The sequence below is a fragment of the Hetaerina americana genome, unplaced genomic scaffold (genome assembly GCF_022747635.1).
Source record: "Hetaerina americana unplaced genomic scaffold, ioHetAmer1.1.p SCAF_5, whole genome shotgun sequence".
Lineage (NCBI taxonomy): Eukaryota > Metazoa > Arthropoda > Insecta > Odonata > Calopterygidae > Hetaerina > Hetaerina americana.
Window position 1 is genome coordinate 62,681,414 of NW_027287095.1, and position 25,769 is coordinate 62,707,182.

The 25,769-nt window shown below is 36.4% G+C and overlaps 2 protein-coding genes across 2 annotated transcripts; one reads left to right on the plus strand and one right to left on the minus strand.

Moving 5' to 3' along the window:
• Positions 1-151: 151 nt before the first annotated feature.
• Positions 152-16,295, minus strand: LOC139693945 (cytoplasmic dynein 2 intermediate chain 2-like). Its single transcript, XM_071592296.1, has 10 exons — positions 16,082-16,295; positions 15,916-16,000; positions 15,623-15,844; positions 15,425-15,546; positions 15,235-15,347; positions 12,576-12,807; positions 10,550-10,734; positions 7,818-7,972; positions 4,973-5,181; positions 152-567 (listed from the first exon to the last, which is right to left on the minus strand). The coding sequence occupies exons 1-10, from the start codon at positions 16,138-16,140 to the stop codon at positions 474-476; spliced, it is 1,476 nt and encodes a 491-aa protein (XP_071448397.1). The 5' UTR covers positions 16,141-16,295; the 3' UTR covers positions 152-473.
• Positions 16,296-16,356: 61 nt separating this feature from the next.
• On the plus strand, positions 16,357-22,716 carry LOC139694268 (uncharacterized). The gene is made up of 5 exons (XM_071592727.1): positions 16,357-16,587; positions 16,662-16,843; positions 16,919-17,076; positions 17,251-17,496; positions 18,941-22,716. The coding sequence occupies exons 1-5, from the start codon at positions 16,458-16,460 to the stop codon at positions 19,899-19,901; spliced, it is 1,677 nt and encodes a 558-aa protein (XP_071448828.1). The 5' UTR covers positions 16,357-16,457; the 3' UTR covers positions 19,902-22,716.
• Positions 22,717-25,769: the final 3,053 nt, after the last annotated feature.

Sequence of the window (25,769 nt, forward strand, 5' to 3'; positions counted from 1 at the left end):
TGGATACTGTTATTTGAAGATTGATTCTTAAAGGCAGGTCAATTGACTTAAAACTGCCAGTGAATTCTTTGAAGAAAATACTGAAATTAAAGCTTGAGGCAATGGATCCCCAGGTGTATAAATTGTACAACGACGAAGAATGTAACTCATAAGCATATATTATTTCCAAAGACAAGTGCAATCAATAAAAAAATTACTAAGACAAAGAGACACTTTGGTTTGTGCATTTAAAAGTTATGATATGATAATGCCTGTATTCTTTCTCCCAATGGAAAGTTAATGCTATGCTGCTTAGCACAACTTTATTTACATTCAATTTTCCAATGGTATACGAAAATACAACTCATATCAGTTACCTAAGCTTACCCTAAAATTCATGAAGAAAAGAATCCACTTTTATTTTAAAGGTCTCAAATTTCAAGGGCACCCAAGGTTTAGGACCTCCGACATTACAGGTTATGATGATTCACAATTCAAACATCTTCAGATGATAAATTATCAATGTGCTCTGGCAAGTTCCACACGGTGACATGGCCAGCATCATCAGCAACAGCAATTGTTCGAGCACTGAATAAGAGATTAATACATATTATTATCAGACTATATTTAATGTGCATAGATAGCACCCTCATTTCTCTCTTACTACGCTGATAACGTTTGTTATGCACCATAAACACATCTACACTCAAGATTAAGACACAGGCAACAGAAAATTGGCATACAAGCAAATGATGTAGGATAATATATTTTGTAATAAGTTACTGTCGTAAAAATTTAAAAGACTAAGAGGAACAAGGTCATTCATGCAGAATATTTAAGTGAGCTAAAGTATATTCAAAATCACTGATGGTTCCTTGTCTATTTTTCTGACACTTCAGCTTACTGCTTCAATCTTTGAAGTGCAGTAAAGCTTTCTTTCAGTGGAAAAATGCCATGTATATTTTCTTTACAGAATAGAATCCTTCTAACTCATCATGCCTGAATCTTTGAGCATTTTCAGTCAATTTTAAAAATTATGCTAAAATATTATCAATCTTTCAATTCACATCTAAAAGCGTTCCTGAAACTAATAATTATAATAATATAAAAAAAACATAAACACAGTAATCAACCTGAAGGTCGGTTTGGTAGATTTCACCCGGTCCTAAGCCCAACGGAATGTAAAATTCACACATCAGGATTTGGGGGCCAGTTCCTTTCCCTGTGCTGGTTATGGTTTCCCTGGAAGATCTGGTACCCAAAAAATGACATATATAGCTTGGGTGGAGCTGCAGGTGCCAAGAGTGGCTTGCCTGGGAATCGAGCACTTGCCCTTCAGTCAGTGGTCCAACGCTCTACCCCTGGACTACCGCAATGGACTATATATATATATGTATACATATAGTATATATATATATATATACAAATATAGTATATGTATACATCTGGTATATTTATACAACAGACAAAATAAATGATTTGATTTGATTACTGCTCCAAAAGGCCTGAATTGATTGCAATTCCTTTTATGCTCTCTCATAGTGTAGTACACCTGGTCGAAAGCTATCCCCACTTACATCATATTTCCTTTCTATGTCAAAACCAGCTAGCCTACTACCTATACCTCACAGATCCTCTCTGTATTCTTTTCATCTCCTTCTTAAATCTTTCCCGGTTCAATTAATAATATTCCTGACCTATCTTGGATAAAGTGCATTGATTCTCCCTCCTTGCTTCCTCACAGTGCTTTCACCTTCCTAGACAGCACGCATGTTACCCAATTTCACCCTTTCTTCATGAAATTTCTATATCCTCACACTGCATCTTCCACCATGCTTCTTTCACCTTATTAGTTTCCTGCTTCAGTTTACTATTTACCTCTTTGTACTTTCTTCTTATTGATTCTGCATTTACATTCTTTTATTTCCTTCTCTTATCTATCTTCTTGATTATTTTGGGCATAATCCATGGTTTTCTTGCCCTTTTCCAATTTAATGTTCAATGATGATATGATATAGTTTTGTTTGCAGTTATTCATCTCCCTCTTTTGGTATGCTCCCATTTTTTTCTACTGTGCCCATCGCCCCGTCCTCACAATTTTCTCTACTGCCTTTTTCTTCATCCTGGTTAATGCTTCTATATTCTACTTCCGCAACCATCTACCGTGCTTTATTCCATCGAATCTGACATTGAGATGACTAAATTCTAAACTATGACCTGAATCCACATCCACACCCAGGAGACTGTGCAAATCAAATACACAGTTCCTAAATCTGTGCCTAACCATAATACAGTCCAACTGATATTCTCTGAATCCCTATATTTTTTCCATGCATACTAATGCCTATTATGGTGTAAAACCAAGGCACAAAAGAATGAAAATCAAGACAATACAGAATATATACCCTACATAGAGAGAAAAGGGTAAGGAAAAAAAACTAAGAGAGGAAGGATGGTGAGAAAGATAGTAGAGAGGGGAAATTAAGCTGCTCATGCACTATGGTAAGTCACAAGTATGATGAAATGCTACATCAGCCTGATTCGTAGAAACTAATATGAGAATCAAAGAACACTGGGGAATCAACAATGAATTGCAGTGTCGTAGAAATTGCAGTTCATTTTAATTTCAATGCTGAGATATTCCATCTAGAGTAGAAAGGCACAAGAATGGACATTTGGGAACTATGAGAATTTGTTCACAGAGACACCCATGCTCATTACTAAATAACAAATTCTTTCTTAACAATTCTCCCGTCTTGCTAGTTGGAAGAATCTATGGATAGACAAAGAGATGGCACCATAATTGCGTATCAAAAGAACTTTCAGACCTTAGCATCTCTTGAAAGAAAACACACCAAGTTTCACCTTGATCAATCTACTACTCCGGGTTTAATGCTTGTTTCAATCCAGCTAGTTTGAGTGATTTCCTTGCATTGCACAGAGATTTTCTTGCACTGATAAACATTATCATTTATCTGTGCCTTTTATTAGAATGGTTTCAAAATTTTGGGAGTGACCTCACAAATGTTACTGAATGTTCGGAATGCCATGTCGAAGTCACTACCCCATAAATCGATGACAGAATTCAATGTCTGGTGATAGATACTAAAAGAAGAGTGAAGGTGCATGATAGTTCTAATGCTGTAGGAATTTTTGGATGGGTACATACAATTTTGTATCAACATTTGGAATCAGTAGTAATAGCAGTAGTATTTTAGGGAAGGCGACCGACAGCCTAGGTCATTTGTGCCATTAGGGGTGGACAGGAAAGGATAAAGGGTGGACAGAAACCCGGCATCATCATTAGCCTTACGATGAGAAAGCTGACATCCACCGCGGAGACCATTGCCCGCCTTGTCCCACAACCATGAAGGGCGAGAAAAATGTGCTCTCAGTTTAAAGGTGATGGCGATCAATGGCTGAAGCCTTTTTTGATACTGGGGAAAGGATGGGGTAATTCAGCAGAAGTACGAGTAGTAGTTTTAGGGAAGGAAACTGACAGCTGAAGTCATTTGAGTCATTAGGGATGGATAGGGAAGGTTGAAGGGTGGAGAGAAACCTGGCATTGGCATTAGCCTACTCTTTACGAAAGGCACCAAGGGGTCCACAGCTTAATGTCCCATCCAAAGGATGGCGTACTCACTAAAAGTGCCCTCCACAAAGCACCTCAAGTAGGGATCTAGATACCACTGAAAAATATTCAACACCTTCAGGATTTGAACCCAGGCCCTCTAGGTGGGAAGCCAGTACAATAGGCACTGCACCATCTCGATCCCCTTGGAATCAGAAAGCAACATGATGGGCACCATGGTTGCTCATAGTTGACAAAAAACCAAAGCATGTGACATGTTCCAAGGATTGTTTGTATATTTTTCAGCAAAATTTACAGGACTTTAGGCATCATCACCATTGACAAAATATGGAAACACTACCATATGCCTGAAACCAAGGAATGTTGCAAGCAATGGGTTGTCAGCAGAGTCTCTGCAGCAAAGGAGGCAAAGGCCATTCCTTGCATTGGGAAAGCTATATTGACTGTTTGTTTTTGGGATTTACAAAGAGTTACTTCATTGAATAAGGCCCAACTATTACAGGTGCATACTTGACATCATATTTACCGTTTGAAAATTAAGCAGTAGTAGTATTAAGGGGAGGCGACCGACAGCTGAGGTTATTTGCGCCACAGGGGTTGGACAGGAAAGGATGAAGGGTGGAAATACCGATGCCGGGTTTCCAATTAAATAGTTTTAATTTTTGCAAGGACTTTCAAAGCACACTGCTATGACCTTTAATGGTAGATGCATCCTTAGATGTGACCTATGTTAGTCCACAGGCAGCTTCCTTTTCTCCTCATTCCTCTCTTCCCTCCCCTCTTTCCACCACCACCTCTTTCCCCAACCCTTGCTTCCCCATTCCTCCTCTCTCTACCAAGTGTATACATTCTATATTCTCTGCTTTTTCTGTCCTGCACCTGATGACTTCTCAGTGAGATGAATTGCACATCATGGGATAAAATTTCTTTCAGAAGATAAGTTCAACATTTTGATTCTACAATACAAAATAATGATGGGCAGGAAATTTGACAATGCAAAACAATCCGGCGAGACATTACTCTAAGGCTAAGTGATTATCTTGGATTGACTCATATGGTCAACTTGAATTTGAACAACCGGGCAATACTAGTGAACAACACTAATTGAACTTGAGCACACTTGTGTGGGTGAGTGAAGCATATCCTCCTCCAGACAATTAGAAGATGAAAAATTCACAGACAGCAGAGAAAGGATGATAATCTAGCATGGAAATCTCAAATGAATTTTTTTTGTCTGACCTTCTAAACTTACAGTGCAACACTCATTCAAAGAATATACTTACAGGAACTCTATTCAAAATGTAAGAACCCTTCCAAAATCTAATAACTTGTGAGTGGTGACTTTGCAAATAAAATATGATCAATAAACTAATACGACATCCAAGTATAAGGGCAACTCACCTCTGCGGATTGTACATGGCAGACTTGACTTTGCTATGAGAGTCATTGCTCTCCAAAGGCAAGTATGGTTTGAAAGGTCCCTTGCTCAGGTCATATAGAAGCAAATTAGAGTCTTCACCCCAGCATAAAAATACATCAGCCTGAGTAGGAGACCAGGAAAGGCCTTTAACCATTCCTCCATCAAACTGTATTATTTGGAGTGGTGAGGTCTGTAAAAGAAATGATTTCCCACAAAGTACTTCAAGAAATAATGATAAGGGATTTAATAATTTGAATTTATTAATGTGATAAAATACATATTTTGCATTATAAACGAACAATTTAGGAAGTTAAAATTGATAAAACAAATATACTTTATATATCAGAGAGATGAGCAGAGAAATCAACTTATTTTACAGAAGCATTTGAAGAAATGCATTTGTATGCAGCACCTATTTTTGTTTTTTCTATGGGAACCTTGAAAGATATTGGAGACAAATAAATATGCATAACAATTAAATAACTGAGAATCAAGTTTGCCAAAAATCAAACGGCTGAATCATGAGTCAACCACAAATCCATTACTTATGTTCTCTTATTCACTGCATAAAACTTAAGCAAAATATTTACCATTTAAATATTTTATTCATTTAGCCTAACACATTCATTCCTGACACAATGGAACCTATCTTAACAATCATAATTCATTCCTGAATCTTACTTGTAATGTGAAACACTTGTAAGTTGAAACATTTTTCGAATATTAATTTACATAAAATATGATAAAGCATTCTATGCTGAAAGAAATAAATAATGTACAAGGTGTGATCAAAAAAAGACAGGACTAATTTTATAACTTGCTTATTTCGATGGATACAGTTTAATTGAACTTGTCGCCTTCAAAGTACATCCCTTGGCTGATGACACACTATTGCCAACGTTTCTTCCAGCTCTCAAACCCTGCCTGGTAAGCCATCTTACGGATTCTCTTCAGGTCCACCGTACAATTAGTTTAAATGCCCACAAAGGAGTCGAATCGGTACCCTTTCAAGATTGATTTTCACTTTAAAAACGAAAAAAATCTGATGGAGCCACGTCTGGAGAGTAGGGTGGCTCTGGGATCACAGAAGTTCCGGTTCTGGCAAAAAACTCTGTCACGATCGGCGCCATGTGAGCCGGTGCGTTATCGTGGTGGAAATGCCATGCATTGTTTCTCCACATGTCCGGCCTCTTTTGGCTCACTGCAACCCTCAGCCTCTTCATAACCTTTAAGTAGAAATCCAAACGGTAATTTGCCCGACCCAAATCGTTCACCAATTTGACATGGTTGGGGTCTGTCGAAGTGGAGGGCCACCCCATTTGCGAATCTCCATCTGTTGAGGTTCTGCTCGATTTAAAATGACTGAACAACTCAAAACACTGGCTTTGACTAGTAGCTCAATTAACAAAGGCTTGCTGCATCATTCCAAATGTCTTCATAGCACTTTTGGCAAGTTTGAAACAAAATTTCACGCACAAATGCTGTTCCTCTAGCTCCTTCATTGCTGCTGTTGCACGTGGCAACGAACAAGTTAAGACACGTACCGCTGCTGCTACGTAATGACGATGTAAACAAACGCAACACCTCTCGTTTTAGTTGTCAGATGTGTTGCTAGATGGCACACTGTATCTTGTTTCTATCCGTTGAACGGTTGGTGCAGAATAAAATCAGTTCCGTCTTTTTTTGATCACATCTTGCATAAGGCATGTCCAAAGAAAATTATACGTACATCCATTGTTTAGGATTTGAATCAGCTTGTTTTCTATCACAGAATGCACCAACCTGGAATGCAAATTCAATTTGCAGAAAACAAATAACATTTAGCCTTCTCTTTTGGAGCTTACACTCAGTTGAATGCTTGTGGAGTTTCTGATAGTTAAAAGGTAAAATTGTTTTGCTTAACTAGTGCTTAATGTTACAAATGAGATTCTGGAATGAATTATACTCATTAAGTGATGTTCCTCTCTGTGTGTGTACATGTGACTGTGTACGAGTGTAATTTTTTTATATAGCATTTTGATTCTCCAGAAATTTCATTCACTAATTTTAGTGTAACAGAAAAAGTAAGTGTGGTTTAAATGGGAACTTTACATTGCAGCTATAACTATGCAATGAATTTTTCAAGAGTCTAATTTCCACTTTCCTATACAAACAAAAATGTATTTACTTTTGGTCTGAACACCTATACTTAGGATTCAGTTTTGTTGTATCCGAGTTGTGATGACCCTTGGGAAATTTTCAAACTTCTCTTGATGAATATGAACCCAATTAAAACTTTAATATGAGTTCAATGTAACAGTGCCAACTTCTACCTTTATTGAATTGACAAAAAATGGCAGAATTTTCAAAATTCTGTCATTTTTTGTGTTGTTTCTCATTTTTCTGGAGGCAAACTTCCAGGAAATTTGTATCTCTGTGCCATCATCACCAAAAAAATTAACAATAGCCCAATTCCTATGGTGTAGGAGAGATTCACCCCCATTATTTCTGGATGAGCCATTACATAACTGGTCTGTGAGCCTGAATATACTCAAATCATTATCATTTAAACAGAAAAATGCCTACTTAAAAAAAAATGCCCAACTAACAATACTTCATTTTTTATCAGATGTTCCATTTTGTAGAGATTTAGAAGACAAAGGATGGATTTTCTTATTTCAAATGTTACTTCCCAGTTTAATCTTAAGTACTTGCCCCATTAATTTGAGGAAGCCACTTATCACTGTATGAAAGAATCACCAGGTGAAAAAACAATATTGTTAACTTCACCGTGACCTTAGTAGATTATATATTTTGCAATGATTTATAATAATTATTTTTCCTTACTTGATTCAGATTGTAGTAGCGTATTTCACCATCAGAGCTGCATGAAATAAAAATATTATCCTGATTTGGCGAACACTGAACATCACAAATGTGACTATTGTGACCTTCATATGCACTTATGACTGGATCATTCATTACGAAGTCTGGATCACTTCCTTAAAAGAAAAGACATGTTTCAAATTTTCATTGGAAATAAAATGGAGAAACTTCAAAAGTTGCAAAGTTATCAAATAACAAATATTCATTTCCCAATGCCATATGCATAATATAATAAGCACAGTGTTAAGGGGAATACAGGCCTGCACTCTTGAAAGAAATTCAGAAATTTACCTATATATTAATGTTATAAATTACAGCTATTAATATTGATTTGTTTTGTTTCAGAAAGCTGTACTTTGAAGTAACTTGCAGCATGGAGAGGATAGAGGCTCGCAATGCCATTAAGTTCCTCCATTTGAGGGTTACAGTGCTGGGCAAATCCACCATGAAATTATGTCTGTTTATGGAAAAGATATCCCATCATATGATACAGACTTGAAGTGGAAAAGGAATTTTTGAACTGGCTAGGTGTGCCTCACAGATGATCCAAGAAATGGAGACCATCACTCATGGACGATGCTGCCACAATGAAGGAAGTGGAGGACTACATCCAATAAGACCAAAGAGCAACCATCCAAATGATCAAGACTGATCTTAGTTGACGCAGTGTGTGGAAGATTATCCAGAAACAACTGCACATGTCAAAGGTGTCAGCACACTGGGTTCCATCACCACCGACTCAATTTCAAAAGCAAACAGTGAAACCTACAATTGTGACCATGACATGATCGGCAATCAAAGCGATGTGGCTTTGAAATTTTGCCACGTCCACCTTATCCTCCTGATCTCGCCCAAAAAACCTTTTCTCGTTCTCAGGACACAATAAACCATTGCAGGTTCAAAGATTTGACAACACAAATTATGCAATTCAAGAGGTGCAACAATGGTTTTCAAAGCAATCTGCTGGGGGGGGATCGAGATGGTGTGGGGGCTAACGTACTGGCTTCCCACCCTGAGGGCGCGGGTTCAAATCCCGGCGGTGTTGAATATTTTTCAGAGGTATCTCGATCCCTATTTGAGGTGCTTTGTGGAGGGCACTTTGAGTGAGTACGCCATCCGTCGGATGGGACGTTAAATTGCGGACCCCTTGGCGCCTTTCGTAAAGAGTAGGCTAATGCCGACGCCGGGTTTCTCTCCACCCTTCATCCTTTCCTGTCCATCCCCTATGGCGCAAATGACCTCAGCTGTCGGTCGCCTCCCCTCAAAACTACTACTCCAGCAATCTGCTGAGTTCTACCATAAAGGCCTACGGAAGGTCAAGAAAAGCTGGGAGAAAGGTGCAACTCTAGATGGTAACTATACAGAGAAGATTTAATAAAGACAAATAAAAATTAAATTTTTATCTTGATTACTTTTTAGTAACAATTAAAAGTTTATGATACCCCCTCACATTCATCAGTAGTAGTTGGACATTTGACTTCCATTGTTCTCACTGCTGGCCCCACTTTGCCCCCATTATAAGTCTTCATGGTATAACAGATAGTTTTATAACTATAACTGCTTTAACTGCTTTATAACTATATAACTTTAACTGCTCAGTTAATTTTTAAACATGATCATTGGTTCAAGTAAATATTGGCTAAAATTAAAGATTTGGGCTAAAATTAAAAATGAACTCTATACATTTTAGGTAATCATTTATGTACTGTACATGCATACATGTACTGTAATCATTTTAGGTAATCATGCCTTTATACTGACCTATATTTTACATTAATATGTTAGTTATTATTACTATTATTATTAATTATTATCATATTTTTGTACTGCCTTTGTACTGATCTTTTTTATAGTTCGTGCTTATATTTGCTGTGGGGGAAACTCATATCATTTCCTGCACCTCTTTGGGCCACAAAAATAGGCAGTAAGAACCCCAGGTAAAATTCCAAGGTGAGCAATTGTAGACCTTACCTTAAAAAATTCACAATTTTAACTCCTCTCTATGTAGACATTTTATGCTATTGTCATTGTGCAGCATAACAAAACCATGCTCAATTTGTTAACCAATACTTATACACATAGGTATGGCACAAGAGGTTGTAAGGACTTAAAAATAACTGCCCGTAATGCAGCTATGTTCTCAAAGAACCCTGGTTGTGCCGGTGTGAAATTCCTAAAAGCTTACCTAGACAATTAAGGGAAAAAGAAACTTTTTTGCCATTTAATGCTTAACTACATCAGTTCCTGTGCAAGCATAAATGCTACACAGTTGATGAGTTAATGTCTCTTTCTTGAGATAAATAATTTTCTTCTTATATACTCGGCTAGTGCTCTCATTTACTGTGTTTTATTTGTGACTTGGTATATTTATGTTTCAACTAATTGCAGTGAATTGTGATTGTTTGAAATTATTACTTGCAGTCAATATGAGGTATCTCATACATGTCCCAAAAATGCCTTTTGGGAGGCAATAAACATTATTATCATTGCTATACATTTACATTAATTTAAATTTTATGCATGATTACTGTATTCTAATATCTAGGGAAAAATGGCCATTTACCTATTGAATAAATACCACATGTGCAATTATATTCTTAAATCTTCTTAATTAATGCTATACAAATGCTGTACATAGGTACCTTGTTGTTTGGGATTATGCCTAGATTAAAGAAATAAAATAGAAAAATTACCTGCTATAACTTTTGTAGATAGTGAGGAACATCGAAAGAGCCCCCCACCTTCAACTGCAACAATAAAGCTGGTTGGGTCATTAAAAACAAAGCTGAAACTAGTAATTGGCAGTAGTTCATCAACTGAATGAGTCACAGACTTTCCCTTTTTTGACTGAGATAGATGACTTCCTGTTACTCCAAACCTGGAAAGTAGGTTAACATTATAATTTTATTGTATCTCTTCCATCTCTTTCACTCAAATAGCGATAATTACTCATATTCATCCATTAATCATCACAATATCCACACGTGCTACCATAAATCCGAAATTTCACATGAAAGGCTAATGGAAATGGGTGTAAGAATTTATGAAACATTACCACATTCATTGAAAATTAGTGATAAATTTTGAAATTTAAAATTGAAACTCAGGAAACTCCTTCTAATGAAGTGCTATTTTTCACTGAATGAATTTTTGAATGAGAATGTAATGCATTGCGTTTTTTATACATACTTTAATGTATATACTCTTTTTTAATCATGTTCATGGTGATGAAATGTACCTGTATTTTGCACTTTTTTTGTTTAACGACTCCTATACCCACATGATATGCATAGTCAGTGGACAATAAAAATATTATTCTACAAGAACTTTTATGTTCATTGGAACAGAAGAAATAAAACAAAAGGCACATTCCCAACTCATTTCAGAGATAAAACTTTATTTTTTTTGTCAAAATTATGTTGCCAGGGATTGCTGTACACAACCTAGCAAACTGACTTTTATTCATAAATGGAGAAATTTTTTCCTCACATTTGAGGTTACATAGGAGAAACATTTTCTGATGTTAACACCATTTATGAACTTATTACTTACAATGGAGTTCATATGAATAATTGAAAGAAACCATTATATGATGGTTCAATAGTTATCATTGATATCACTATGACAACCACAACAACACAACAGCATCAATGCAAGCAATACAATCAGCATTGACAATAGGTCACCTTACAATGGGGCTTTAGTCTCACATCTAGTAGCTTAAGTCTCGCGGATAGTTTAAATCCTTAAAATGGCAGTTGATCGATGCTGATTGGCTTGAACAGACGTAATTTTAAGTATTTAGCCTCAAAAGATAAAATTTAACCATCTTTTCCTGAGACTTAAAGACTTGAGAATTCATTCCCGCAGCTATGAAATTACCCAAGCCTTGGGACTTAGAACTTGAGGCTCAAAGACTAAAGAACCATTTTAGAATGGACTTTAGTGGTACATCAGCTAGACATTTACGTTATGATGACATTGAAATCATCGCTATAAATACCAGAAAAATATTGCCATTCAGCTGTATCATCACTATATCAATATTTATAATATAATAATGGCTGTAAATGGAAAATAAATATTGCACTTCTATAGATGTTAATATTACACTGTTTACTTATGATACAATATTTCTTCAGCAACATATTTTCCAATAAAAAGTCCTTTTATGCCGAGTAATTGGTGGAACAAGTGTGCACTTATAATTTTGATTTTGGTAAAATAACAATTAAATTGATTAAAAATGAGAATTATTTGCCAACAATAAATGTTTATCCAATTCTGTTTAAGTTTTTTAATATTATAACAAAAAATCAGATTAAAAAATTAGTCAAAATGACAAAAGAGGGTTAAATGTGAGGGGATTGTGGTGCTTCTAGTGTCAATAGTGATCAAGGACTGTTTTTCGAGTTTAAACTCAATTAACTGCTATGCCTAATACCATAGCTTTTATAGAATCTATTCGCTGCAGTATAGGCAATTCAATCAATTTTAATGAAACATTTGTATTAATATGAAAATACAATATTTCAACTCCTTATTGTAGTTAAATTACTGGCTTTTTATAATATGAAGAAATAATGAATAAATGTATACTTAGAAGTAGCTAGTTATATTCTATGGGTAAGAAGGTTGTATATACATTATGCCATATGTAACTCTGTAATTTTTGGAGATCAGTAAATTTAAATAAAATTGGGAGGGAGGAATAATTACCCTTGACCACGTCTGAGTCCTCCAGTTTGACTTGCAAGCCTCCAGAGAATTAACCGTCCATCCAAACCAGCAGTTGCCAAAGCCAATCTTGAAGGGCCAGCATCAGAACTCTTGAATGGATCGCTAACCCATTCAGCTTTGATGATTGCATCTTCATGCCCACCACCAACAGTTTCTGATGACCCAAGCAAACAGTCCTCCTCCCATTGCATGTTCCAAACTAGAACTTCACCTGAAATTACATTTATTTGACGAAGAAGAGGAATGATAATGATAGATTCACCTAATGGTCACGGTACAGGAAAACTATAGCATGCGATTCCTTAGCTGGGATTCCAATGGCCAAGTGGAGACAGAAATGGAGTGGGATGAGGGAAGTTCGAGTAATAAACAGGGAAATGAGGGGCTCACAGAGCTTGGTAACTTACAGGAGAATGTCTCAATAATTGGAGCCTGCAAGACTACCCACCTGGCCACTGGAAACCCATCTAAGAAATCATATTCCCATTTGGCCACAATTTAAAATCCTTTCATGAAATATGGTGCGTATAAAATATTCTGCAGACAACAATGCCACAAGTGTTCAATCAGTAGGATGGAAAGGTATTTTCCTCACACCAGCAGAGTTTTGATGTTCAAAGGCTGACTCTCTCCTAATTCATCTCACCATATCCAACATCAACATTCCCATCATTACTCACTCTCCTTGATTTTTTTCATCTACGACTTCCTCTGTTATTCATCCTCTCTCCCTCAGATCTTATTCCAAACAATCTTCCCTCTGAACTTGAACTCTCCTCTTTCCTACAAATTTCAACTTCAACTATTTTTCTGACATATTCTTCACTTTTCTGCTTTGCATACCCAAACCATCAAATGTTCTTTTCTGTTAGAATGTACTATGAGTATCCATCTGATATGGTAATTCCTTACTCTTGTTTTTAATGACTGTCCCAAACAACCACCTCAAAATCCTCCTCTCAGCCATTTCCATCTTCCTTTCCCAGCTTTGTACAATTGACCAAGTCAGTGCAACATGGAGACAGACTCACCAGACTTACATTACTTCCTTTTCATCTTGCAATTATCTTCCTGTTGCCCAGTATCTCTCTTATCTTTCCCCAGTCAGTGCATGCATATCTTATTCTATGCTGCATTTCTGCCTCTAGAAAACCTGATACTCAATGTTGTTTACTTGCTATAGGAAATCTGTCAACTGTGCCAATACTACCACTAATCAGTGCCTGCTCCCTTACATGCCTCCTAAACCAGCATCACATATTTCTCTGAGAAGCTCATGAAATTCTGTCTTCTTTCTCTCTTTGGACTGCCACCAAATTGCAGGCGAAGCTCAAGGAACTTGTACACATAAGGCCCACAGAGCGAACAGTTCAAAGTAATTTCCTGAGGACACTCCCACATACCTCACCCACACCAGGCATCCTGAATCATTTAGCGGCAAACAAAGGAATAATTACAGAATCAATGGCTGGTTGAAGTATTGAAAAATAGTCACATATTCATAGGCACCAAGCAGACAATGAAACTGTGAACTTATAGGCTATACAACCCAGGGATGTAATGGTTTCATTTTCCCTCCAACTGACCAGCGGAGTAGTGCAGACTCAGTTGGGATATCCCACAAATACTGAAAGGGTGGACTCAATTTTAGGGACTTCCCAAAATGGATCTATTAGATACTTTTTTAACCTGAGGGGTTAACTTAAATTTTCATAACTGACAGCCAACGGCATAATATCTAATAGATTAGAAAATATTACTGCTTTTCATTCAAAGTCAACATTTCTGGTAAGATGGTAGTATCAATAGCCATGGAACAGAGGTATCAGTTCTAGAAAGGAAAGAAATGAAAATCACTAGCAGTGTAGTTTTATTGATCATGAAAAAACAATAGCTGGGCAAACAGAAGAAATCATTTTATTAAAAAGCTTATTTTATGAGTTTTATACTGAAACTTGAATGTTTTCAATTCCAATAGGTAACAAAACAACAGTCACCATCAGTTAGATGTGGCGTAAAATAAAATACACTACTCACATTTCCAGGAGCTTAGCATACTAATACTACACACAGTTCTTAGCTAACAAACTTAAATGAAGAAGACAGAATTACATTCCTTAAGAATAGAAGGAAGTTGCTAAGGCTGAACTACACAGCACATCAGCCAAAAAAATTGAAAATTGACATGTTGTCTAAATTAAATATCTCTCAAAAACAGTAGCATTGGAAGCAGTGCTAAGTTCTCCTAGTGATATTGCTTCATATTGCCAACATTGCTGTGCCAATATTTGATAACTATGCGAGTAATATGCAAGCATTGCAAATGATATACATATTCTGGGTGGGACAGTTGTGGCTGGCAAGTCGTCTGTACAATTTCTTTTCATTATAAATGGCAAACAGGATCTAGATTTTTTAATGGAGGCACACTTTTTTAGAAGAGCGATTACAGATAATACCAACCACACACTATTCCAAATTTTGCGTAAGTAATGAATCTGAGTGCATGTTTTCACACATGATTTGTAATTACTACATGAGACTTTCTCATTCTATCACTGCATAAATTATATAATTCACATCAACCTATAGTAACAAGTGGAATACAATTTAATACGCTAAAAAGATACTTTCTCACCGCTGAATAGCCCTGCTGCTATGATAGACGATTCGCTCGGATGGCCACTAATGCAGGTGACACAAGACTTAGTTTCGAGTGTTTGGCTTGGAACGGTCGAGGAAAAGTTTGGTCTGCAAATACAAAACATTTTTAACGGTCAAACACACAGTTTCTTCGCTTAATATACTAAGTGAAAAACATTACTGACCTATTAATGTTGAACAAAAGAATCTTGCTCCTGTGGTCACACCAACCATCATGATGATTAGATCCATAACCAAGAGCAATAACTGCTCCGCTACAACTCCAAATCAAACAATTCAGTTTGCACTGCAATATCACAAACATACATTAATCAATTGCACAAACTCATAAACATTTTTTACGCATGTTTCTAAGAACCTACCTCAATAGGCAAGCCACAGGAAGGTTGGAGAGTATGGAGCTTTCGTGTTTTATTGCCATCTTCAAAATCTCCCCCAGAGTACCGGTCGAATGCCCGACTATTATGAGCTTTATCTAGCTCTTCCAGTACTTTAGGGCATATTCGGGTTAAAAAGGAAGCAAGTCTTGCCTCATTGAATGACACTTGCGGTGGTGCCGAGGTAATGGCTGGGTCCGTTTGGGTCTGCATTGAAGATAAATATGACTTTGTAAATCTAATTCTCTCAGAATAAAAAAAACAAGAACGTATATCACCTCTGCATTGGAAACACATCCGACTTGAACGTTCACGTTTTCGTATGCACACGGCACGGTTTGAATTTCTCCGTTTACTTGAGTACTATTAAGGAGAGAAAATATAATTCATTGTGGACTTCGGTTTAATTTTCATCGAATGCTTTAACGGAGTGTATTAGCATACCTCTCTTTTTCTACGAAGGACTGAACGGAAACAGGCTCCAATGTTTCCTCTTGAAACATTTTAGGTAATACAATTAGTTTTAGGCGGAAGAAATGAAATCAAGGATCTGCCAATACAATAAAAGTGCTCAGACACTGGAAATGTGATACTTCATGGAGAAATATTAAAGGTACATTGAAAATGTATTATTCACACCATTAAACGTCAAATTATTTCGCCGCGATGACATTTACGAATTTCGTATGTCACTTTAACGCGAAACAAAGTGGGGGAGGGAGACAAATCATGGCTGTCTGCAGTAGGTCTGTTATGTAGTAAATATTGTGGCTGCTTTCATCTCTTATTAAGGAAAAGTGGCTTATATATCACCTTTAAAATGGCTCCTTATAAGTTACACACTCTTTATTCTTTATGTTTACGAACGATTGTTCACAATGCTGAGCACTGGCTCCCCAAAGAACCCCACAATAAATGTGGTTATCACCCTAGCCCTTTCGACAACCTTCGTAAGTTTTGTTTTTAACCGTAAGTCATTGTTTTTTTTTTAACTTTCAGTTATTAATTGGTTCCTTTATTGCAGCTACGGGCCTGGCCCAGGACCTTTTAGAAGCATATGAAAGAATTAACGGTATGCCTACACTAAACAAGTATTGGCAGGAACAAGCCCGTTGGCGCATGTTTATCACATGCAAAATTATGAAGATAATTATCACTGAATTTATGGACAAAAATACACTGCTACATATTGCAAATAGTTGCCACGTATGTACTTACGACAAATTATGCTGTTTATGTTAAAGGCTTCGGATTCATAACGCTTGGAAATATTTATTGCAGAATTTGAAACACTTGGAACTAAGAAACGTTGAAGAAACGCTACAGTATTTAAAAATTATTTCTCCTTGTCTTTCTACTTTGATTCTTTTGGATTTGCACATGTCAACGGTTTCCAATGTTGCGTTAAAATTCATTAGCGATCATTGTGTGAATCTCAAGTAAGTAATGACCCCCCTCCTTCTCTAATTTTATTTCTACTTACAGTTTGATGTTAATTTCATCGTAGCTATAAAATAAAACTTCATTGATCCTTATTTTCTTGCATTATCAATTTTAGCTCTTATGTTTAATCGGGGAAACATCTAAATTAGCTTGTTATCTCTCTCATTCAGGATTCTTCGTTTGAAGTCCTGCTATGTAACGGATAAAGCTGTTGCTAGTCTTAAGCGTATGAACAGTTTAATAGAGGTGGATCTTAGTGAGACCGAAGTGACTCATTCTGGTTTGGCTCAGATATTGAAAAGAAATCCACAAATCCAAATTCTTCACCACCTAGAGGTAGTTAAAGCTTTGAATAAAATGCACCACAAATTATGGAAGAAATCTAGTAATTTTCATATTACATCATCTTTACCCAGGTAAGTCAGCGCTATTGGAGTGCCTAATAAGAATATTGATATGTAAATAAGATGCGAACATTCCACTTAGAAGATAGTGTTTCAGTTGTCATTCCACATCAGCTCAACTTAGCAAGCTTATGGAAGGCCTCCCTCCAATCATACTTATTCTTTATCCTGTAAATGGTTTTAACTACAGCTCTAATCCAAAATGTTTTTGTCCCAATGTGAATATTTTTTTAAACTCGATGATGTTTTGTCCCCCAAGACACACCTGAAAACTTTCCCCATCTCAAGAAAGTAGCATATATATTGTCGTGCCCACGTAAAAAAAATCAAACTGTGGAAGCTATGTTATTGAAAAATATATTGTATAGAGAAACCCGGTATAGAATCCAGCAGTAGTCTAAATCCTTCCCACATGTTTACATTTTGTATTATGACTATTTAAACAAATCACTTATTTTTACAGAAAGTGACATTTTTAGACATATTGCAGGAGTTAGTTAGCTGAAACCATTTAAAATTTTCCAGGTAATGTATATAGCCATAAATTTAAATGGTACAAGTTTGGTTGTAGTTGTGGAATATTTGCCAACAAAAAATATTTTGAATACCATTATGCACCATGGGCACCTCTTTGTGTTGACATTCAAAGCTATGACAATGTGAATAGAGTTGCTTGATGTCCTGGTAAATGTTTGATTTTTACTCTCTATTATGGAGACATAAAAATTCCATTTTGGAATATTTCTATAAATCTTTTTGTGGATCAGAAAGAATAATGCAACTAGGTGGTCTGTTATCAGATAATTTCTGATCTTATTTTGTAAATATTATAAACATTATTTTTATATTTTTAATTAGTTTTTTTTTAATATTCTATACCTGGCTGATTACCTTTAGCCAGAGTATGCTCTATGAATATGGGTATTATGATTTAAATCGGATGTATATCACAGTTTCCAAAGTTAAAAGTAAAACATATTTTTCATCATCTGACAACCATTTTATTAGAAAATATTACTTACAATTTCAGTTTTTTCTGACGATTCTTAGGTTTTCCTACTGTCTGTTGTTTCAAAATCGGCTGTCATATATTACTTGATGGAAAATTTGAAGATGCATGTTATTGTGAATACAAAACACTTTTCAAGATAATTATGAAAGAATGGTGCATAAAAAAAAGTTAATCCTTCATATAAAATCAAGTAAATCTTAAATCTGTGGAAAAGCACAATATCTAATAATATGAATGCTTTTTGTTTTCAATTCTTAAAATTTCAAAGGCCACCTTGTATTTACATCTATATATAATTGCATTTATTTTGTTCTGTAAAACAATTGTCCTGGTCTGCTGATTAAGAACTCGGTCATCCCAATTGGGGATTGTTACATGAATTTGGAATCTTGAGTTATTGGTAGTGCTTTTAGTATCTCAGTGAAATGAATTTTTCTCTTGCAGGTACCAGCTAAGGGAATTGGGTTTCAATTGCAACAGAGAAACCCAATCTGCTCTTCCCATCTCTGTAGCAACCTGCCCTTTCCTCGAAAGAGTGTCTGTTGAATTTGATATTCGCACAGCCAGCCCAACAGCACTTACCCCTCTCTCAGCTCTTCGTCATATTACAGAACTGCATGTTCTCTGTGTGTCATCATTCATTGGGCCAGTGGCTGGTGATGGTCGGAATGCTGGACAAAGTGGTGACATCTCAAGCCTGCCATCCACTCACTCACAAACTCACATACCTGTAACAGTTTTTGAAGGCAGCATTTTGCCCACAATTCAAGTCCGGGGGTACCAGATAACGGCCCTAACGCTCGAAGGTGTCTCAGGAGTCAACTTACAAATACTAGAGAGCTCTTGCCCCACCTTGGCCTCACTGGGTTTGTACTATAACACGTATGTCAAGGTCCATCTAGATCGTCATTGCTTAATGTTCCCTAGGCTACGTAGGCTGGCGTTTGGCTCGGGGGGAGGGAGTGGGGTGGATGAAAATTGTGAAGATTTCACAGCAGCTGGTTTGGAGATGCTGTTGTCCGGTGCCACGTCTCTAGAGGAACTCTCCCTCTCTGGGTCCCCGCTCTATTCTGACTCGTTGTTTGTCCGAGTTTTTGCTGCCAATCAATTCCACAACCTTCGCCGCTTGGAGCTTGAGCACTGCAATGTGTCACAGCAGGTGGTAGAGTGGTTCCTTGGAGGGAATTGCAATAACAATGCCACAGATGGTTGTAGAATCTCTCAATGCCAGTCCTTGTCAGAGGTGAGTGTCTGCGGTCACTGGGTACATGAACAGGCTGCAGCTGCACTGAGTTTTATTTTAAAGGAAAAGTTAGATGTGCGTCTTGAAGCTTATGTATATTCCTTTGCCAAAGTAAAGAAACGAACTGTTCGCTTCAAGCAATATGTCAATTTCATTGGATGATTTGACTGAAAGATATTTTACTTATTACTAAAAAGTTGTTCCATGAAGTTCCTAGCCATCGAGGCTTAGTGTTTCAGTTTTTTTTTGTTACGTTGTCGAGTCCATCACTTAAATTAGGACTATGCATGTTAAGATAGTTTGGGGCTATTTTGTAACTTGCTGGTTTTTAAATGAAAAATTGCTTCCTATCAATAATGGTGGGGATTTCCGAGTGATAGGAAGTATTGGGAAAAGTTTAGAACTACTTGCAAAATATTATGCAGAATGCAAATGAATGTGACAAAAGAAACAATCAAGTTATCTGCTGGCAGGTTAGTCTATCAGTTAATGCATAAGCCAGGTGACCTTAAGGTAATGGTTCCAAGTCCCACATTATTAATGTGATCCTTGAGTATCTGTCTAATGAGCTAATGACTTAAATCGTCTCTGTTGGAAGGGCTGTTCAAATACTATGTGTTCATGGCTATATCCCTTTTTTAATTTTAAATGGTTCAATTTTTGTGCACCTCTTTCCTCTCCCCATTGGCTGAAACAAGACAATATTTCACCTTTCCAATTTTCTCATCACTCTTTCTTCCCTATCATATTAAATACTGGAAGAGGATACTTTTTGTCATGGGCAACGTGCATTTAAACACCTGTCTGATACAACAGACAATAATTGATTAATATTCACTGTTGAGGGGCTTGGAAATATTGCTCCTGCCTCTGTTGAGTACAGCACTAAAATGAACTGCTGTGTCAATGGCATACTCGCTTAAGCATTAGAAATTCATTTATAAAGCATGTACTTCACCATTCTATCATTGCAATGACCAACAATTGAATCATCACTGGATAGAACTTTGGATGTCGACTGACGTGTGTGCAGTGCACAAGTCCTTTGGAGGACCATAATCAAAGGAAATTGATTATTAGTGTAAATTATGGTAAAATGTTAAGAATGTTTTTAAACAATTTTCTGATAACTTTGGTGGGTATTTCACAATTACCACCTGGCCTTTGCATTGGTATGCAGCCATGTGACATAATGTGATTTCATTTAAAAAGCCTCCTGGTTACACTAGTCAAGCGTGATTAACTTCAATCTGCAAAAGCAATAATTGAATATAGTCAAAATCGGAATATACATTTCATACTAGTCAAGTATATGAACATTTTACAGCTGGTGAGAGTATTTTTTGTTGAAATATTGAGTATATTTATTTATGCATATTTTGATCAATATTACGTGTTCCAATGATCAATTTTTTGTACTTATTTTTACCTTGAATTTTTTTATACATAGGACTGATAGTACCCTCAACTTATATAGTCAATTAGTGTAAAGAGTGAGCCCACAGAGCCCCCTTTGATCTTTGAGATATGATCTTTGAAATAGCTAGTGGAAGAACTGTTCTGCTTCAAGGAGGCATGTTCATTGTGAAGTCATGCATCAGTTTTTGATAACAATATTAATCCAGGAGCTAATCAAGGAAATGACCATAAATACTGAAGTTAAATGATGTTGCTCTAACCATGGCATAAATGGTCATCAATATGGGCCATAGCAGTGTATGAACTGGAATTAGATGTTAATTTAATGGAGGAAACTCCCATTAAACCATTCCATAGTCATTTAAGACAGGAATAGCTTCACGAGGTGGCTTTTTAGTTACTGTTTTGTATGAATCTCCTCGGGAATCAATCATTTACCGCATTCGTGGGTATTAATCTTTAAGCCTCCCTCAACTTTGAACCTCTAATGGCTTATATATGCTGACTATTCCAATCATTAATGCATTGACTCATAAGTGAGTTGCATTGACTCATAAGTGAGTTAACACTAAAAAAAATCTGCATAAAAAAGCACTTTGGGTTCTGAAAAATATAAAGTCTCGCTTCCTGCTTCCAATTTTGAAGAATAAATGGCTATAACACTCCAGTAGTCAGGGCATAGTGGCTTATCGATAGTTGACCATTATTTATAAAATAGGTACTATGGAAAGTGAAAGAAGAAACTGCCAGATAATATGGTTCAAGTACAAATTTTAAGTTAATATCTCATCAAATGATACAGTTGAAACGTGAATATAAGATAACAATGGACTCAGTTTTTTTCCTTATAATGGCAAATATTTGCAGTAATTGAATTTATCTCAATTAGATATTACGTTTTGCCACTATGTTAATCATTTTTTAAATGCTGAAAATAGCTGCTACTGGAATTATATTAATGAAAAAAATGATGGCTGGTAAAGAAATGAAATGTATTTTGTGAGTTTGCAAGTAAAAAAGGTATTTCAAAAATAGTGTGCATCCTCATTTAAAGGATGAGCATGTTGATTTTTTGGCTGCTGGAAAAGACATAGGGTATGTACATTTCAATTGCATTTGTAATTTTCATTACTCTTTAGAGTTGTTTGGGTAAGTGAAAATGAATTTTGTACTTAATTTATTCTGGTCATTTTTTGGAATCGAGGAACTTGATGGTTTACTTAAGTGAAGTGTTGTGTGTTACCTACAGGGTTTATAATTTTGTTATATTATTAAAATACACCCAGCTTAAAATAAGTTTGGACTTGATAATACCAAAGATGTAACATATTCTGGACTGGTTGTATTAAAAAAGTTATTGTGATTTATTTTACATATCATGCTGTTTTCATCACACCAAGAAATATAGAGATGGCAATTCCCTTTCCTTGATATTTTGCTACTCATTTTAATTGTAAGAAATGATTGATAAGGATGTTTGGTGGACAATATAATGCAATCAAGCAAGTACTTCATATCACTATATTAAATTATCTTAAATTACTTGGTGTTGTAACAATTGCTGCACAAATACATATCAAATTTACTGAAACCTGATTGTTTTATTACACCTTATTAATACCAATGCTATGAGGAACATTCCATATGCCTATGCATGGCATAGTGCATATAGAATGACATATGCTTATGGAAGGGTTTCCATAACTATTTAACTCATAATTTATGCATATACAACACATGTACACACAGTGTGTGTGACTGTATGTATACAGGGTCGGTCCCAAAAATAAGTATTGTAAGATAATTCCGGAAAAAAAAATTATTGGTTCAAAATATCACCTATGTGCTTCGACACACCAATGCCAGTGCCAGTTTTGGTACGCTTCCTGGAAGGGGTATACAGGAACCTTGTCACAGCCTCTTATATGTTATCCAGCATCCTGAAATAGTTATCTTTCAAGCTCCTTTCTATGTTTAGGAACAAAAGGAAATCTGGCAGTGCCACATTCGAGTTGCAGGTCAATTTCACCGAGGTCCAAGAAATCACTTGAGATTATCACAGAAGAACCTTGTGATCTTCAGACTGCACCTTGGGGGTCATCTTGGCACACACCTCTCTCATGGCTAATCTTCTGTAAGAATGCGATGCACTAAAGTTTTGGAATATTGCACTCTTCTATTAACATTCTGACACTAAGGTGTCGATCGATATTGAGCATGCGCTTCTATTTTTGCACATTTTTGACGTACTGTGTCATTGATGGACATCCAGGGTGTAGTCAACCTCCTCTTTATCCTAGTTGTAGTTATATTTTTGGGGTGCGTCAACAGCTATGACCATTTCACACCACTGTCTAAAGGTATATATATGCTTATTTATTAATATGCCCTTACCTGCAGGGATAGAGTTGGCTATGGGCTCCTTATCTCCATTAATTGCGGACATCTATATGGACAATTTGTAAAAGGAACTGTTTGCATCTGTGAGCCCTTATGTTAAAAAACGTCTGTGCTTGGTACCATTATGTTGATGATCTTTTGTGCACGTGATCAGGGTCTGCAAGGAAACTTGATACTTTCTTGTGCCTTTTGCATTCATTGGAAAATTCCATAATATTCACAATGGTAAAAGAAATTAAGGGGTCCCTCAACTTTCTGGATTTGATTTCCAAGGAATATGAAAATTTCTTCTCCACAAAAAAGTCTCCATTTTTAGAAGAGACACCTTCACTGCCCAAGTCATTTTTGTAGCATCTGGATATCATTTCTCTCAAAAACTTTCTGACTTCCATTCCATTCTCCAGAGTTTACTAACAATTCCCATGTCCAATGCCATTTTCCTTAAAGTTTTAAACATTATGAAACAAATTCTAATTAGCAATGGCTACCAAGCCCAAATGATTGACAACTCAATCGGACAAAAGGGAAAAAAGGGCTATTAGATCCACTGATGGGACCTCCACCCAATATGACTCCAGATAAATGGAGGAAATTCCTTTTCTTAGATGATTTGACCCTTCAAGCCACCAAGGCTCTCCTGAGTCTCAATATTAGAACCACTTTCTATAACAATTGTAATCTATGAAATCTCTCTTAATCTAAAGACATAATCCTGAAGTTTGAAAGGAGAGGAGTATACTATATAAACATTAGTGTGAGTACTCAGCTGTATTTGTCGGGCAGAAAGTTCTCTCCGTGGGGAAGACACCTCACATTAACTGCTGGCCACAGCAGTGTGCCACATTCCCTGCCGCCTACTCTAGGGGTGGCTACCCCCCTACCTTCATACCCTCCCTTTTCCACTAACACACCCTTCACAATCACAGGCAGTCAGCTCTGAAGACACAAGCTTTATGGACCTCCCACAATCCCGACCCATGGCTCACCCCCTTCAGGCGAACACCACAACTCTACCCCCTCCCTCTCATCCTCCCCTCAGCTCATTTTGTATTTGCACCTGAATATGATGTTAATCGTCGAAACCATGGTCGAGTAAAAATATAAGAAATTGTGGAAACATGAAGTACTAACTTGTATTCAAAAGTAGTAATTCCCAAAATGTCACAACAGAAATCATCGAAAATATTCTAAATTCAGAACGAACTCAAACATAAGGACAGAACCTCATTGTCTTTAAACCTAAAAAAAATAGCAAATATTCACCTGAGAAACATTTTACACCAATGACATAATTGTATATTCAAGTTTTGGAAATTCTTGAAACCATTCAGTCTATCCTAATCTTAAATCTTTTTAAAGTATCTCCTTTGAACTTCCATTAAAATAATCTAAAGTTAAATGTTAAGGTCTTCTTTGCTGGAAATTTTCTAAATGCCATAAAAAGAACATTCGTGTTTTTAAGGTTAGGGGACAGAAATTTTAATTACCAATTAAATGATATACCCCTCGAAATGGACTGCAACATTGATGTGGTGGAAGGGCTTGTGCATTTTCATGATCCATAGCCACTAAGCTCTACTTAGCTCAAACTTATATACTGCACATGTATGTGTAGTTAGCATGATCTTCATTGTTTGAGTTACTTTATTAAACTATATTGTAACAAAGTTTAGAAAAACTTTAATTTTTATGTTGCGTGGAAACCTTCTCTTGCAGACCTAATGCCATGTAAACTCCCTTCGACAAAGTGAAGTATACAAATTAAACTGTTGCCTGTCACGCAGTGTGCATAAAACAAAATGGAAGGAATCGTGAATTAAGATCAAAAGAACACTTCATGCTTCACAATCATAAACCTCACTTTCCTCTACAAAAGACATCTCAGAGAACATAACCACAAGAGAGATTTTATTCTAAAATATTTACATAAAGAAAAGAGGGACTGCACCTGGATGTCTTGCAGAATTTGGAATGTTAACAACACATGGACTCTAATGATTGTATATTGGTAAATGATCAGTTGTACTTTTCCTTCTTCTCCCTTTCATTACTTCAATTCTTTAACAACCATTCCTCTTCTCTTCCTCATGCCTGTAAAAGTGGGCCATCCTTATATATCCCTTTTTCCCTTAAACCTCCAACAGGAGATGCCATTCAAAATGATTGCAATGTGCAATACTTCCACATAATGCTCTCCATTCACATACGCCC